The 15404-nt window shown below is 37.1% G+C and overlaps 1 protein-coding gene across 1 annotated transcript in view; it reads right to left on the minus strand.

Annotated features, from left to right (window-relative positions):
- gpr158a (G protein-coupled receptor 158a) overlaps positions 1–15404 on the minus strand; it is a 93858-nt gene that overhangs the window by 14398 nt on the left and 64056 nt on the right. The window contains exon 6 of the mRNA XM_066718156.1: positions 300–409. Coding sequence (XP_066574253.1) covers positions 300–409 — 110 coding nt within the window. The remainder of the gene's footprint in view (positions 1–299; positions 410–15404) is intronic.

A 15404-nucleotide genomic window follows, 5' to 3' on the forward strand; every position in this document is an offset into this window, starting at 1 on the left:
TCTGTACTTATACTGTAGACATGTTTTGAAAAAGTGGATTCATTCTTTCACTTGATCTTCGAAAAGCTTTGGCAGGTTTCTTGCAATATGAGCTGCACAATGTTTAGGGTTATTTCATTTCAGGGCTGCCAACGACAGCATTTTCATCAAGCAGGAGTCTTTCAATAATTAACAAGAAAATACTTTCCTTTTTGTGCTTCAGTGATAGTCTCATCATTATTTCAGATTTACCAGATTAACCCACAAGCCATTAGAGAACTCCCCATAGCTATGAGAGCAGATAATAAATTAAGATATACCTGTACAATTTGAGCGTCACAGTTCCGTAAACGGTAGCAAAGCCCAGAAGACGAACCCATCTTAGAAGAATGCACCGGAATGTGCTCGGCTGAAAATATAATATGATTACCTGGAAAAAGATAAGCACGTGTTAATGATATATTGAGATAATTGCCTATAGATATAATTACTAGTACATTCAAAAGTGGCACATGATAAACACCATTGTACATATGTTATTATTATTATTTTTTTGTCAGGACAATCAGAGAAAATATTGAATTTAGATTAATTCCATATTAATAATGTAAGCAAGAACATATTCCATATTTGGCTAATGACAATCACCTTAGTAGTGATAATCTATCATCAAACACCTTCACTCTTGACATTTGTTTACCACTTAGAGGCATATAATTCTCAAAGACAAGATCACTTAAAGACAGAAAATAAAATGCTTAATTTTAATATGTCCTGTTGCTTTAATGTAATACACCAACCACTGACCGACTTAAATGATTCCTTAGCAACCTTGTGCAATATTTCGCAACAAACTACACATGATTTCTCTGTCTTCAAATGTTGAATTTGGTAAGCTGGAAAATATGTACAGTACAGTGCAAATGGTTTGGCAGGTGTGAAAAATACTGTAAAGTAAGAATGCTTTCAAAAATAGACATGTTAATAGATTTTTTGTATCAATTAACTAAATGCAAAGTGAGTGAACAGAAGAAAAATCTATATCAAATCCATATTTGGTGTGACCACCCGTTGCTTTCAAAACAGCATCAATACTCCTAGGTACACTTGCACAAAGTCAGGAATTTTGTAGGCATATAGTCAGGTGTATGATTATGATTTAAACAATTATACCAAACAGGTGCTAATTATCATCAATTAAATATGTTGGTTGAAACACAATCATTAACTGAAACAGAAACAGCTGTGTAGGAGGAAATAAAACTGGGTGAGGAACAGCCAAACTCAGCTAACAAGGTGAGGTTGCTCAAGACTGTCCAAAGTCAAACACCATGGCAAGACTGAGCACAGCAACAAGACACAAGGTAGTTATACTGCATCAGCAAGGTCTCTCCCAGGCAGACATTTCAAGGCAGACAGGGGTTTCCAGATGTGCTGTCCAAGCTCTTTTGAAGAAGCACAAAGAAACAGGCAATGCTGAGGACCGTAGACGCAGTGGTCGGCCAAGGAAACTTACTGAAGCAGATGAAAGACCCATCATGCTTACTTCCCTTCGCAATAGGAAGATGTCCAGCAGGTCCATCAGCTCAGAATTGGCAGAAAACAGTGGGACCCTGGTATACCCATCTACTATCCGGAGAAGTCTGGTCAGAAGTGGCCTTCATGGAAGACTTGCGGCCAAAAAGCCATACCTCCGAAGGCCAAGTGACTCAACTATGCACGAAAACACAGGAACTGGGGTCCAGGCAAATGGCAGCAGGTGCTCTGGACTGATGAGTCAAATGTGAAATATTTGGCTGTAGCAGAAGGCAGTTTGTTCACCGAAGGGCTGGAGAGCGGTACACGAATGAGTGTCTGCAGGCAACAGTGAAGCATGGTGGAGGTTCCTTGCAAGTTTGGGGCTGCATTTCTGCAAATGGAGTTGGGGATTTGGTCAGAATGAATGGTCTCCTCAATGCTGAGAAGTACAGGCAGATACTTATCCATCATGCAATACCATCAGGGAGGCATCTGATTGGACCCAAATTTATTCTGCAGCATGACAACGACTGCAAACATACAGTGACAGTCATTAAGAACTATCTTCAGCGTAAAGAAGAACAAGGAGTCCTGGAAGTGATGGTTTGGCCCCCACAGAGCCCTGATCTCAACATCATCTTCTGTTGTAAGTCGCCCTGGATAAGGCCATCTGCCAAGAAATAATAATAATAATAATAATAATAATAATAATAATAATAATAATAATAATAATAATAATAATAATCGAGCCTGTCTGGGATTACATGAAGAGAGAGAAGCAACTGAGGCTGCCTAAATCCACAGAAGAACTGTGGTTAGTTCTCCAAGATGTTTGGGCCGACCTACCTGCCGAGTTCCTTCAAAAACTGTGTGCAAGTGAACCCAGAAGAATTGATACTGTGGTGATAAAGGGTGGTCACACCAAATATGGATTTGATGTAGATTTTTCTTCTGTTCCCTCACTTTGCATTTAGTTAATTGATAAATATAATCTATTTTTGAAAGCATTCTTACTTTACAGCATTTTGTCACACCTGCCTGAAACTTTTGCACAGTACTGTATATCTGCCTGTATATAGAGTTTACATAAAGCAGTGCACATTGAAATTCTAGCATTTTATGTAAGTAATAGAATATTGTGGGTAATTGTATTTGACAGTCCGCATTATCCTGTTTCATAAGACTTCAGCAAATACAACATACATAATTAAAAGTATTGTCACATGTCCACTTTCTTAAAGCTCTACAAAAAAGATTCAATGCATTTACATATTCGAAATTCAAAACAAATGACATTTTCACTTATATCACTGTAAGCAATAAATATGTAAAAAAATATATTGAATGGATTAATAAAATTAGTTTGATTTATCAAGGGTAGTATTTAAACTTTGTTTCTTGTTCAATCTTATACCACAGTTTAGTACTTTCTGTATTAAAAACACATACCAGCAACAGATCAGCAAAAAATTTGCATAACATTATGTAAGTACAACATATGGCAGGAAATGGGAAGTACTGAAATTTATACCAGTGTCAGCAAATGATTTATGAATATGCTGAATTCAATGATTTAATATGATCCAAAAGGCAGCATATGCAATAAAATAAGCATATAAACTGAGTGGAAGTCAATACTATCGAGCTTGTGGTCTAAACCCAACCCTGAACCTGTGCACAAGATATAGGAAATGGAATGACAGTCTCTACACAAGAAGACCACCCTTTCATAAAGAAAAAAGTTTCATTAAAAAAATTACAAAAAGGTGCCAGGTCAGCCTTGCTTCAGTGCATCAAAACAACACGTCCTGTAACAGATGGCACGGAGATGCCTAGGTGGCCAATATTACATTTGGCATTAATTTACAGTGATCATACACAGTAAGACAGGGTATGCTTTGTTCTCACTCTATACCTTTTTAAACTATTTCTGTTATTAACATAATGGGTACATTTGGGAGACGCCTTTATTGAAGGCCACTTACAAGGTTTAGTAGAGTACAATATAATCAATAACCAGTACTACACTGCAATATTAAAATTATTGTGTTACTGTATGAGCATTCAGAAGACAGCTGTTGGAAGCATTGTAGGGATGATTTGTTGTTGTATGATGGAGAAGAAGTTAATGCTGTTTCTGAATTTTCATCCTAAATTGGAGGGAACAGCTGTCTCCAGTTGTTTGCCTAGAAGCTGGTTGGGAGCTACACACAACATATAACATTAGCAGACAATTCTTCATTATGCCCATTCAATGCAGTCATTAACATCAATGCAATCAGAGTTGGTGGTGAGCATAGACTGGGAAGCTATCTCTGCTCTGTAGGTTTAATTTGTCTGGCAGTTCTGGCAGGGCAACCCAAGAAACATCAAACCTGCATCCTTTATATTTTCTAATCATGCACACATATACACACACACACACACACACACACACACACACACAAACGCACACAAAAAAGAAAAAGAAAAAAAAAGAGTGCCAAAAGGTTGAAAGGTAACAGTGATCCTCAGTAATTGAAAAAGAAAAGAACATCTGTGGTTCTGCCTTCAGCAAGCGATCTAAACATCTGTCACTGATTTCCAGTGAACTTGTTATGTGCAAACATGGAAATATTCTTTCTCTCTAATCAAACTGAATGGCACTTATTTCAATGCAGAAAGGTCAGATTTAATTTGGTTTTGAATATATGTATTGAGTGGATTAATTGCTGAGTATCTGAAGAACAGCACATGCTTTGTATTAATTAAGATTTAAAATAATTTTAAAAAACTCATTCAAGTGAGCCTCAACGGTTTAAAAATGGTTTAAAGATAGACGCAAAGACAGACAGATGGAAATAAATAAATAAATATAATAACTGCAATTTAAAAGATCAATAATTAATTATTCATAGCCCTTATGGTACTTTAGGGATCACATGAAAAAACAAGTGATTGACTGGATTTATCTTGTCTGAGTCATGTCAAATACATAAACAGGAAATGTGACTGTTTCACAGAGAGGCTATATCACCAGATGTAATATATTTTAAAAGCATGCCAAAGCATTTAAAGAATTTAACAGGATACATATGTTGTTTATTCAACTTCTGTTTTTTCTTATTAATAAGAAAACCAACCTGCAGAACCAGACGAGCTGTTTGATGTTCAGCTACAGGAGCATATCAGGGATAGGATGGCACTTGTTATAAAGGAATTTCATTAATTGCGCCAGCAGAGAGCTACAAGGATAACGCCTGCAAATTACTGGCAACTGAGCATGAAAAAAAGATAAATTCTATTTAGGTGAGGTGTAGACAACAATCGGCACGCCCTTCACAAATAATGACAGAATGTATACACTGTAATAAAACTAATATAACCATAAACTACACTCACCTAAAGGATTATTAGGAACACCATACTAATACTGTGTTTGACCCCCTTTCGCCTTCAGAACTGCCTTAATTCTACGTGGCATTGATTCAACAAGGTGCTGAAAGCATTCTTTAGAAATGTTGGCCCATATTGATAGGATAGCATCTTGCAGTTGATGGAGATTTGTGGGATGCACATCCAGGGCACGAAGCTCCCGTTCCACCACATCCCAAAGATGCTCTATTGGGTTGAGATCTGGTGACTGTGGAGGCCAGTTTAGTACAGTGAACTCATTGTCATGTTCAAGAAACCAATTTGAAATGATTCGACCTTTGTGACATGGTGCATTATCCTGCTGGAAGTAGCCATCAGAGGATGGGTACATGGTGGTCATAAAGGGATGGACATGGTCAGAAACAATGCTCAGGTAGGCCGTGGCATTTAAACGATGCCCAATTGGCACTGAGGGGCCTAAAGTGTGCCAAGAAAACATCCCCCACATCATTACACCACCACCACCAGCCTGCACAGTGGTAACAAGGCATGATGGATCCATGTTCTCATTCTGTTTATGCCAAATTCTGACTCTACCATCTGAATGTCTCAACAGAAATCGAGACTCATCAGACCAGGCAACATTTTTCCAGTCTTCAACTGTCCAATTTTGGTGAGCTTGTGCAAATTGTAGCCTCTTTTTCCTATTTGTAGTGGAGATGAGTGGTACCTGGTGGGGTCTTCTGCTGTTGTAGCCCATCCGCCTCAAGGTTGTACTGCATACCTGGGTTGTAACGAGTGGTTATTTCAGTCAAAGTTGCTCTTCTATCAGCTTGAATCAGTCGGCCCATTCTCCTCTGACCTCTAGCATCAACAAGGCATTTTCGCCCACAGGACTGCCGCATACTGGATGTTTTTCCCTTTTCACACCATTCTTTGTAAACCCTAGAAATGGTTGTGCATGAATATCCCAGTAACTGAGCAGATTGTGAAATACTCAGACCGGCCCGTCTGGCACCAACAACCATGCCACGCTCAAAATTGCTTAAATCACCTTTCGTTCCCATTCAGACATTCAGTTTGGAGTTCAGGAGATTGTCTTGACCAGGACCACAACCCTAAATGCATTGAAGCAACTGCCATGTGATTGGTTGGTTAGATAATTGCATTAATGAGAAATTGAACAGGTGTTCCTAATAATCCTTTAGGTGAGTGTATATTTGTACAACCCTATTCTCTGAGAGATAAAAGTAGGCAAATGTATTGTTGAATAGATTACAGCATAAGTCACCCAATGTCCCAAATACAAAGAAAACAATATATCTGAAGAGCAACCTTTGATTAGTCACAATCTTTCAGTTTTCCTACTCTAAAGGTAATGTTTGTGTCCTGTACAATAATGGAGCTAGGAAGATAGGAGAATGTAATTAAAATCACTATAACATTATTTTCCTTCCTTTGTTGAGACATTAACCTGGAAGCATCCTCTGTTCAATTACTAACTTGATAAACAAGCAACTACAACAAAATATTTGCGTGATAGGTGTGCCACACACTAAAACAACCATAATCACACAAAGTGCAGGAGAGGAAGCCAAGCCAAACTCTACTAAGTATGTAAAACAAAATAAACATACCAGAACTCATCCAAATAAAAGGAACAAATGTGTAGCCCTATAATTATCTGTGTGCTGCAGATTTTTGATGGGTTCCCAAAAGGATTTAATGTTAATCCGATTATCACAGACATTAATATTTTCCCAGGGCAGCTAGTATGCAGGCATCCAAATATTTTCACTCAGTAGGTTTATCCCAACCTGGGATTTGAAACAAGCCTTTAGGGGAACATGCACACTCTCTTTGTGCATTTGAATGCTGACACATTACCAGGATTGTTCAAGCATGGCTATCTTTCTGACGTAATATGACAGAGCGATTGCAATAAGACATCTGGAGACAGTTCAGTTTAAGTTTAATTGACAGCTCTAAGTCTTATCCTTATTCTCTCTATATATATTTATCATCTAGACAGAGTAGAGTTCTACATAGTAAAATACTCAGGTGACTATATATGCAGGACAAAGACAAGGCTAAAATGGTTATTTCAGTTTCCATTTCAAATGTTCATTGTCGGTTAGAAAGTATGATCATTCAGAAATTCATATTTAGCATTGAAATATAAACAATTTTCAACAAATTTATTTTTAGACTATACTTCTAATCCTTATGTAAAGAACTAAAGTTGACTTGACTTTTGACTTGAATTGTCATTGTTGTTTGTAGAAGTATTAGTCTATTCACAAATAGAGGAGGAGGAAGAACAAGACAATAGTGAAGATGATGACGAAGAAGCTGTTCTGGTGATGGGAGTGCAGACAGAAATGGTAAAAGTTATAAATTAAAGTCACATGATCATTTGCATGTACATAAGAAACGCTGCATAACCACTTGATTAATCTTCCAGTTCTTGATTACACCCATCTGTTAAATTCACTAAGTGTTCTGATTCATATTTTCCAAGGTGACTTCTTAATGTGAGGAATATATGGAGTGTGCTTCCATCTGTAAAACTGCAGCAAGTTAATTGCAACTATTAGCCAAATATATATATATATATAATTCACAAAGTTTTAAAAGACAAGAGATAATTTTATCTGTCTTTAAAAATATAGTAGGTGCAAAGGAGTGTCATCATGTCTAGACAGTAAATCCTGGGCCTAGAAAATGATGACCTGCAGCAAATGTACTAATCAAAAACATTAACAGAAATGATACTCACATAGTTGTTTAAGAATTAATTGAGTCAAATATACTTTAAATGACTAGTTACTTAATTGTACTGTGGTAAGTCACTGTTTTGTTTTTACATGTTGTACATTTCCTCTCCAGCCAAGAAGTAAATCTTTTAGTAGTAGACTTTATTAGTGGCAATATTAAGTTGATTAAGTCTGTGTAACATGTCCAGGACAATGTTATGAAAAGGCACAGATCAGGGGAGGGGTGAAAAAACATTTCAGAGGCATTGAATGTCCCTTGGAGCTCAGTCAAGTCAATTATTAAGAAGTGGAAGGTATACGGCACCACACATAATCTGCTTAGAGCAGCCGTCCTCTCAAACTGAACAGACGGGTAAGAAGGGTATTGGTCAAAGAAGCCACCTAGAGGCCAATGTCAACTCTGAAAGAAATACAGCACTCCATGGCTGAAATGGGAGAAACTGTCAATGCCGCAACAATAGGTCAGGTTTTCCACAAATCTGGCCTGTATGGAAGAGTGGCAAGAAATAAGCAATTTCTGAAAAAATCCCATGAAAATTTCCACTTGGAATTTGCATCCAAATGTGGAAAAATATTTGGTGGTCTGATGAAAAAACAATTGAAGTATTTGGTCTAAATGCAAAGTGTTACATGTGGTGCAAATCCAACACATCACATCCCTACTATGAAGCATGGTGGTGGCAGCATCATGTTAAGGGGATGCTTTGCAGTGGCTGGCACTGGGAAATAGAAAGCAAAATGGATGGAGCTAAATACTGGAAAATCCTTGAGGAAAACATTATGGAAAAGATCTAAGACTGGGATAGAGATTTATCTTTCAGCTGGACAATGAACCCCAACACATAGTCCAAGTGACACTGGAGTGGCTTAAAAACTAAAAAGTGAATGACATAGAGTGGCCCAGTCAAAGACCAGACTTAAATCTGATTGAGAATCTGTGGCAAGATTTGAAGACTGCCAGATGTGCAAACCTGGAAGAGACCAGGTATCCCAGAAGATTCACAGCTGTAACTGGTACCAAAGGTGCTTCTACCAAGTACTGACTCAGGGGGGGACTCAGTACATCTCTAAACAAGACATTGCAGTTGTTTATTTGTCATTAACTGTTGTTTCACAATACAAATGCTCTTGCCATTTCAAAGTGTTCAGTAAGTTTTGTAAATCAAAGGAAAATTATCTAATTTTAATGCATACAAATTTCAGGATGAAACACAAAATGTGAAAAAGTCCAAGGGGGGTGAATACTTCCTATGCCTATAATGTTGGATGTTCACTTTCATTGCCCTTTGGTATAGGGTGTTAAAGATTGGCTAAAGATTCACACAAAATCTGACCTAAGATAAATTGAATTTAAATTGAAATGGTTGAAGATAAATCGTTTTTTGTTCATGTATAAAAAAGCGAGTGAAAAACAAAGCAAAGCAGTACTCTTTCTGCGCACACTCTGAAGAGGGTTGACGTCTTTTCTACAGATTCCAACACGGATTGAAATGGGAGTTGACGTCTTTGTAACAAATTCAAACAGCAGACAGAAACGCAAGACCAAGGAGCTTTCCCTGAAGAATCTATACCTTTCTTTATGAAACATAACCTCTGCAATAGGGTTGCTTAGAACACATTAAACCAGTCAAGCTCCCTCAGACAGCACTTTGAAATGTCATTATAGGAAAGGATTGGAGTACTAGCATGTGTACCTGCAGAGCTGAAGGGAAAAAAAGGAGATTTTTTTTTACCTTATTAATAATGAACGCTGTATGCTAGGAATAGGAATAACAGGGTTACAATAGCATAGGTCTTACTGGTACATTGCCTCCCCAATTCTTAAAAAAATGCACAATACTTAATATGGAAATATTATTTTCATACTTGCTTGTCACCGCCGCCCTTGAAAATAAGGTGACCCATAAAACAACTGTCTAAAGCATTCTTGAGATAAAGGTCTTGCTATATTTTTTACACCACAGTAATAGCCAGCGATCAGCAAAGTCGTTCTGCTGCCGATGATGTCAGCCAATATCTTTACATCACTTGTTCTGTGATGGCTTTGATGCCTCATGCGTGAAGATGATGTTTTAAAGAACAACCTGTTCCCTGAGCACTAGGAAACCATAACTCCATTAAATACAATTAAAAAAGCATTCAATATTAATGTGAGAAGACAAATAAATAACGTGGACCTTTTCTGTTATGTAATGTGGTGAACTTTGTTTTAAAAATATGTTTCTCTCAAAGCAATTTCCCTTTTTAAATGAACAGTTCAAACATTATTGTTCCCGTGTGACTGCAGAATATTATTGTTTATCACAACTTGATGTAAGGTGTCTGAGACCAACGCAGAAATAACAGACATGCTCAGCAGCTGTTTAGATGGAGGTAGTCTAAACAGTTTTGATTTCTAAACATTAACCAGCTGCCCACAGCACTTCAGATCTTGTACCACAATTTATTGCTTAAATTTATTGAATTAACCTTTTTCAAATGGTATTACTGGCAAACATAAAATTCTCTTTGAGGTGAGTGACTGAACTCTTATGCCAATACATTAAGAGCTTTTATTTTTTCTTAGATCTGAGATCTTAGATCCATAGTCACAGGCAAAAAATTAGCTAATGGAGCAATCACTCCACACCCTCAAACATAGATGTTATTGGCAGCACATGGATACCAGTCTTGACTGAGGACCTGAAGGCAGTATAAACACTGCCATTGAAAGCCAGTGGGCTCATAAGAGAGTATCAGCATGGGGTGATCTGACTCATTGTGCCACACTGAGCCCTACTGAGCCCGTGCTGGTCAGACCAGATTAGTTGTGTACAGCAAAGTCCTCCAGGGCTGAACAGCTTGGCAACTTTCTCTGGCGAGTCTCTACGGGTGAAAAAAGGATCTGGCTATGCTGCCTAGTCAGACAACTTTCATTTGCTTTCAATTTCCTTTGTGCAGCTGGGGACTGCATTCAGGTGTTGCTGGGTCTGGGAATTTAACATGAACAGAAAGCCAGGGAATTGAACAGTGCGAGAGAGAGAGAAAGCCATGCTCTCTAGGTAGATAATGACGTCTAATAAAGTAAGAAAAAAAGCAAAAAAGCTATGGCAAATAAATCAAAGAATACATCAAAGAATGTGAACATACTATATACAGATATACATTTTAGTTAAATGGTTATATATACATAATAATTTGTTTATTATATATATTAATATATACACATAAGCTTTTAGCCAATTAAGATATGTCTACAATAATAATATGGTAAAAAGAAAAGTCTCCAACAGAAGTAATATGAACACAGAGCTCAATGACATGGAAATGTAAAATTATTAATAGCAAAAATATATTAATAATTTTTACTCAAGCGATTAAGTAAGGAGACAAAAATAGAAGGCAACCGCTGCATTAAATCGTTTTCAAACAGACGGCAGAAAGCACACTTTTGCACACAAGACTGAGTACTCACGAACCCAAGCGAACAGCAAAAGAGACTGGATGTCCAGGCGCTGAGGTACTTAAACCAGGCAAGGGAGGCTCCCTGAGTGACAGCACACAGTGTCCTATCAGCAGCTTTGCTATGAAATTGTTGACGAATTCCACTATATATGCACAATTACCCATAGTCCCCTTTGGGTGTTATTCTCCACTTGATAAGCATACCAACTACCATCCACTGTTGATGAAATATTCAAGGGCATTTGTTTTTTTATTCTGCTTACAATATTAAGGCTTCTTCCGCCGCTCTACCCAATAAACTTGCCCATTAAGGAGCTAAAAGGATTTCAGTAAATGGAGGCCTATAATAACTGCTTTAAAACAATACTGAGAAGGCTGCAAATAGTTCCCATTCCTGGACCACACAGAAGGTTTGTACCATTCCAAGCACAGATAGATTATTAAGTAGAAATGAATACTACGTAAACAATAATAATATATTTTTAAGGATTATTTCCATTCATAACTCAACGTTGTGACCCTAAAGACATTCCATACAATTTCTCCTTAAGGAAACAGCAGATTGGATGACATATTTCAAATATTTATTTGAGCTGAGTGGCAATGAAATAATGCCACTATGTATCTTGTTTTCTCATGTGCTCAACAAAACAAAAAAACCATAACCCACTTAAATATAATCCCAGCAGACACAGACAAGTTGCTCAAGTCTTTCATTTCCACAATCTCACCATCTGTCCATGGCACTGTCAAGAGTACGTGTGAGCATGTGAACTAATGGTGAGAATGAGACTTTAATAGAACAAATTCATCTCCCACCTGTGGTCTCCAGGGCATCATCAACTGGGAGCCTGTGAAACTAGGGCATTGCCATTCTTATCAATGAGGTCACCCTCGCACACAATGCATGGCTACAGTCAAGGGATATCTGGGATGTTTTCGGTCTTCACATCTTTTCTATGAGCTTAGAGCAAGATTTAGCATCAAATCTTAGCTTCAAAGTTGACTTATAAATTGCATTTCTTTTTTCTCGTATACCCAGAACTTTTTTTCTATCAATGTTATGCATTACAGAGCAACTATGTGGTTGTGTGGGTGGAGGTGATATGTGTGTGTGCTGTGGTCCTGGGCATTATTAAAAAGAAATGTGAGCGTTTCAGTGTAATCTTTTTGGTTGGTAGTACAGAAATATATCAATAGCATGGGAGAACTTCTGAGAGCCACTTGTACATGCAGGTGATTCTCCTGAAAAATGTAAACCATAAATTAAGAGGTGCGACCAGTTATCAGTGGTAGAAATCCTGTAAACACCAGTTATTCAAAGGATAGGTCTTTCAAAGGATAGGACAGGTTCATTGCAGGTGATAACCACATAGCTGAAGAAAGCACATCATTAATGAGAAATCTGTGTATCTCTCCATGTGGGACTACATTAATGTGGAATTAAAGTAAACAAATATAAATAATTGAATGAATGAATTAATACATTAATTATTATATACATACATAGCACATTGACTCTTGTACCTAATTGTAGCTTCCAGATAAACCTCCCCTAACAAACAGTAGCACTCTCCTGACAAGGATCCAGCTGCATAGTATCTGTAGACAATATAAATGCAAATTAAGGCATTCTAATCAATACATTAAACAGTTACAGAAAACTACAAGTATTGATTAAAGAAATGCTCATCTCGTCAAGGTCAGAATTCAAATACGCTTTATTGATCAGCCATTAGCTGCTTTATTTCCTGCTCCATCTGGATTTCAATTATATACCTCGGGAAAAATGATGGCATCTCTGAACTGAAGCTGCGGTGCCAACAACAAAAGGCCCTGTACTCCAAACCGTACGGTAGCCTCGATTGTCTAACCAAGATTAATCAATATCATTCAGAGGTAGTAGGACAAAAAGACAGTCCTGCTAAAATAGATTCAATTTCAAACGTGTGCCCATTTCAACTGACAGTGGAGTGAAATCCACATTTGAGGATCCTCCCCCTTCCCTGCCTGAGGACATACTATAAGTGGAAATGGCAGAGAGACAAACAGTAACAGAGTCCAAAGTATTACAAATTATGTAAGGAGAGAAACTGAATGTTTAGAATAGTTAGGCAGGTCATGCTAGGTTAGGGTCATGCTTTGTTAAGATCGATGATATGACTAGAATGATGACACAGAGCCTTGTTCAGCTATGCTTATATAATATATAATATAATTGTTAAATCACTGACACTTTTGTCACCCTTTTTGAATGCATAGTACCTGTGTACTTATTTAGCCATGTGCTGATTCTTTATGCACTGGCGTAGGATGTTACAGGAAACTCAGCCCAGCACTTAGGGACAGAGTGGATGTTGGCAATCATATCTAATCTATTTTCTCTATATGCGGCAATAACATACACACAAAAAAGCATGTATAATATATCCCTGAAATTTATCATCACAGATATGAGAACAACCAATCAGGCTTGATTATGTTTGATACATTCTTCTTTTTCCATTTTTATTATGTATATCACATCTATTTTAACTCAAATTATAATATTTTGATTTACTTATTGAATACACTAAATAACCTAGAAAATATGCACTTAATAATATAAAAGCTAATTAATGAACATAAACTGTTTGATAAAATGTACTAATTAATAAAGACAGCTGCTAACTTGGTATAAATGTGGTAATTTTCATTATATGAAAGAAAGGTTTTCCAACTCTTTCCAGAGGTGTCTATGAAGTTGTCATCATCGCTGCCAATATGGCAATATGGCAAAAATTGTAGAATTCTATTTCTGTTTTCATGGCATAAAACATTAAGTACACATGAAATATGCAAGTAATGTAAAATAGGCACCACGCACAACCTTTAACATGAAGCATGACAAACTGCATTTATGTGTTTCACACACATTCTGTGTGCATAATAATCATAATTTACTCTCAACCTCACACACTAACTATTTGTAAGAACACATAAACCAATATATTTTTGTTTAGAGATTAATACAGTTAATCTTGGCCTAATTTACACTGCAACTACTGAACCTACAGAGCCACTCATTTGTCAAGGAGAAGCTGAAATTGTAGGAGAGAAGAACAAAGCCGAGGAAATAACATTATTCAGAAAAAAATATATGAAGTTTTATTACTGCTGCTCTACAGTATTTCAAAATTCAAAAGCACAAATATTTTAGGCATTAGAGTAACTAAAATAAGAATGTCAACAGCATGTTTTTAATTTTTCATCTGTACACGAAGACAGATGATTCTTCCTATTGAAGTGTTCATAACAAATATCTCACCGATACACATACAGTGGCTATAGGAAGTATTCACCACCCTTGGGGGGTATGAAAACTTACAGTATGGACAATTTCATTTAAACTAATGTAATTTAAACTAGATCATCTGCAAAGGGTTAAGATATGTTATATGATCTTTATTTTAAGGATTTAAGCGGTTTCCAGATCAAGCAGCCAACAAGCATTGTATTTGTTAATCAAACCCATTTGTCAAATCCAATTAGAAAGGGGAAAAAAGAAAGTCAAAACATACATTATTATCACATATGACAGACTGACCACAGACTGATCGAGATGCTGGATGAGCGAAGATGTACACTACAACATGGCTGGATGGGAGCTCATTTTTGTGTGTATTTATTTATTGTTTGCTCTCAGATATTTACACAAAGCCAGCTCTTACAGAGCTCACAGAGATATTAGATCAAGAACCAATGATGCACTGGGAAATTCAACAATTGTAATTTTCATTGTTTTGACAGCCATCACATCACCACAGTTAGCACAAGCACTTGCACTGATGAACAGTGAACATTAAACATGGCTTCAGGACATAAATATCATATCTGTCTCTGCATTCTTCACCTTCACTGCTGGACTGTAGCATCTGGTCTTCCACTTGCCTTGCTTGTGTTTTATTTCAGCTATATCTTCTCTAATCTATAAAACACCTTAATGTAAAGGCAGAGTCTCAATGCACAAATGAATCTATTTTCACATTGAAGTTGACACCTTCTCCCTAAGGGCAAGGCCTGCAGCCTAGATAATGGGCTTGCTCTTCTTCAGACTGAGAACGTGTAAATTACTTCTCCAGAACCTCAGCGACTGAGGATTTCTTCAGGAGAGCGCTGTGCCATTCATTGAAACTGTTTTCATTATCACCTTCTGTAGGGGCTCTCTTCATTGGTAAAGAGTCATGTTAATCAGAGTGGGTCTGGCCCTTTACTCTGCAAGATTTTCTTCTCTCTCTCTCCATATTTCTCTCAGTGAAACCCACTGCAGAACATCAACCTTTTATTTCTACA

This window comes from Amia ocellicauda, chromosome 2 (assembly GCF_036373705.1).
Source record: "Amia ocellicauda isolate fAmiCal2 chromosome 2, fAmiCal2.hap1, whole genome shotgun sequence".
Classification (NCBI taxonomy): domain Eukaryota; kingdom Metazoa; phylum Chordata; class Actinopteri; order Amiiformes; family Amiidae; genus Amia; species Amia ocellicauda.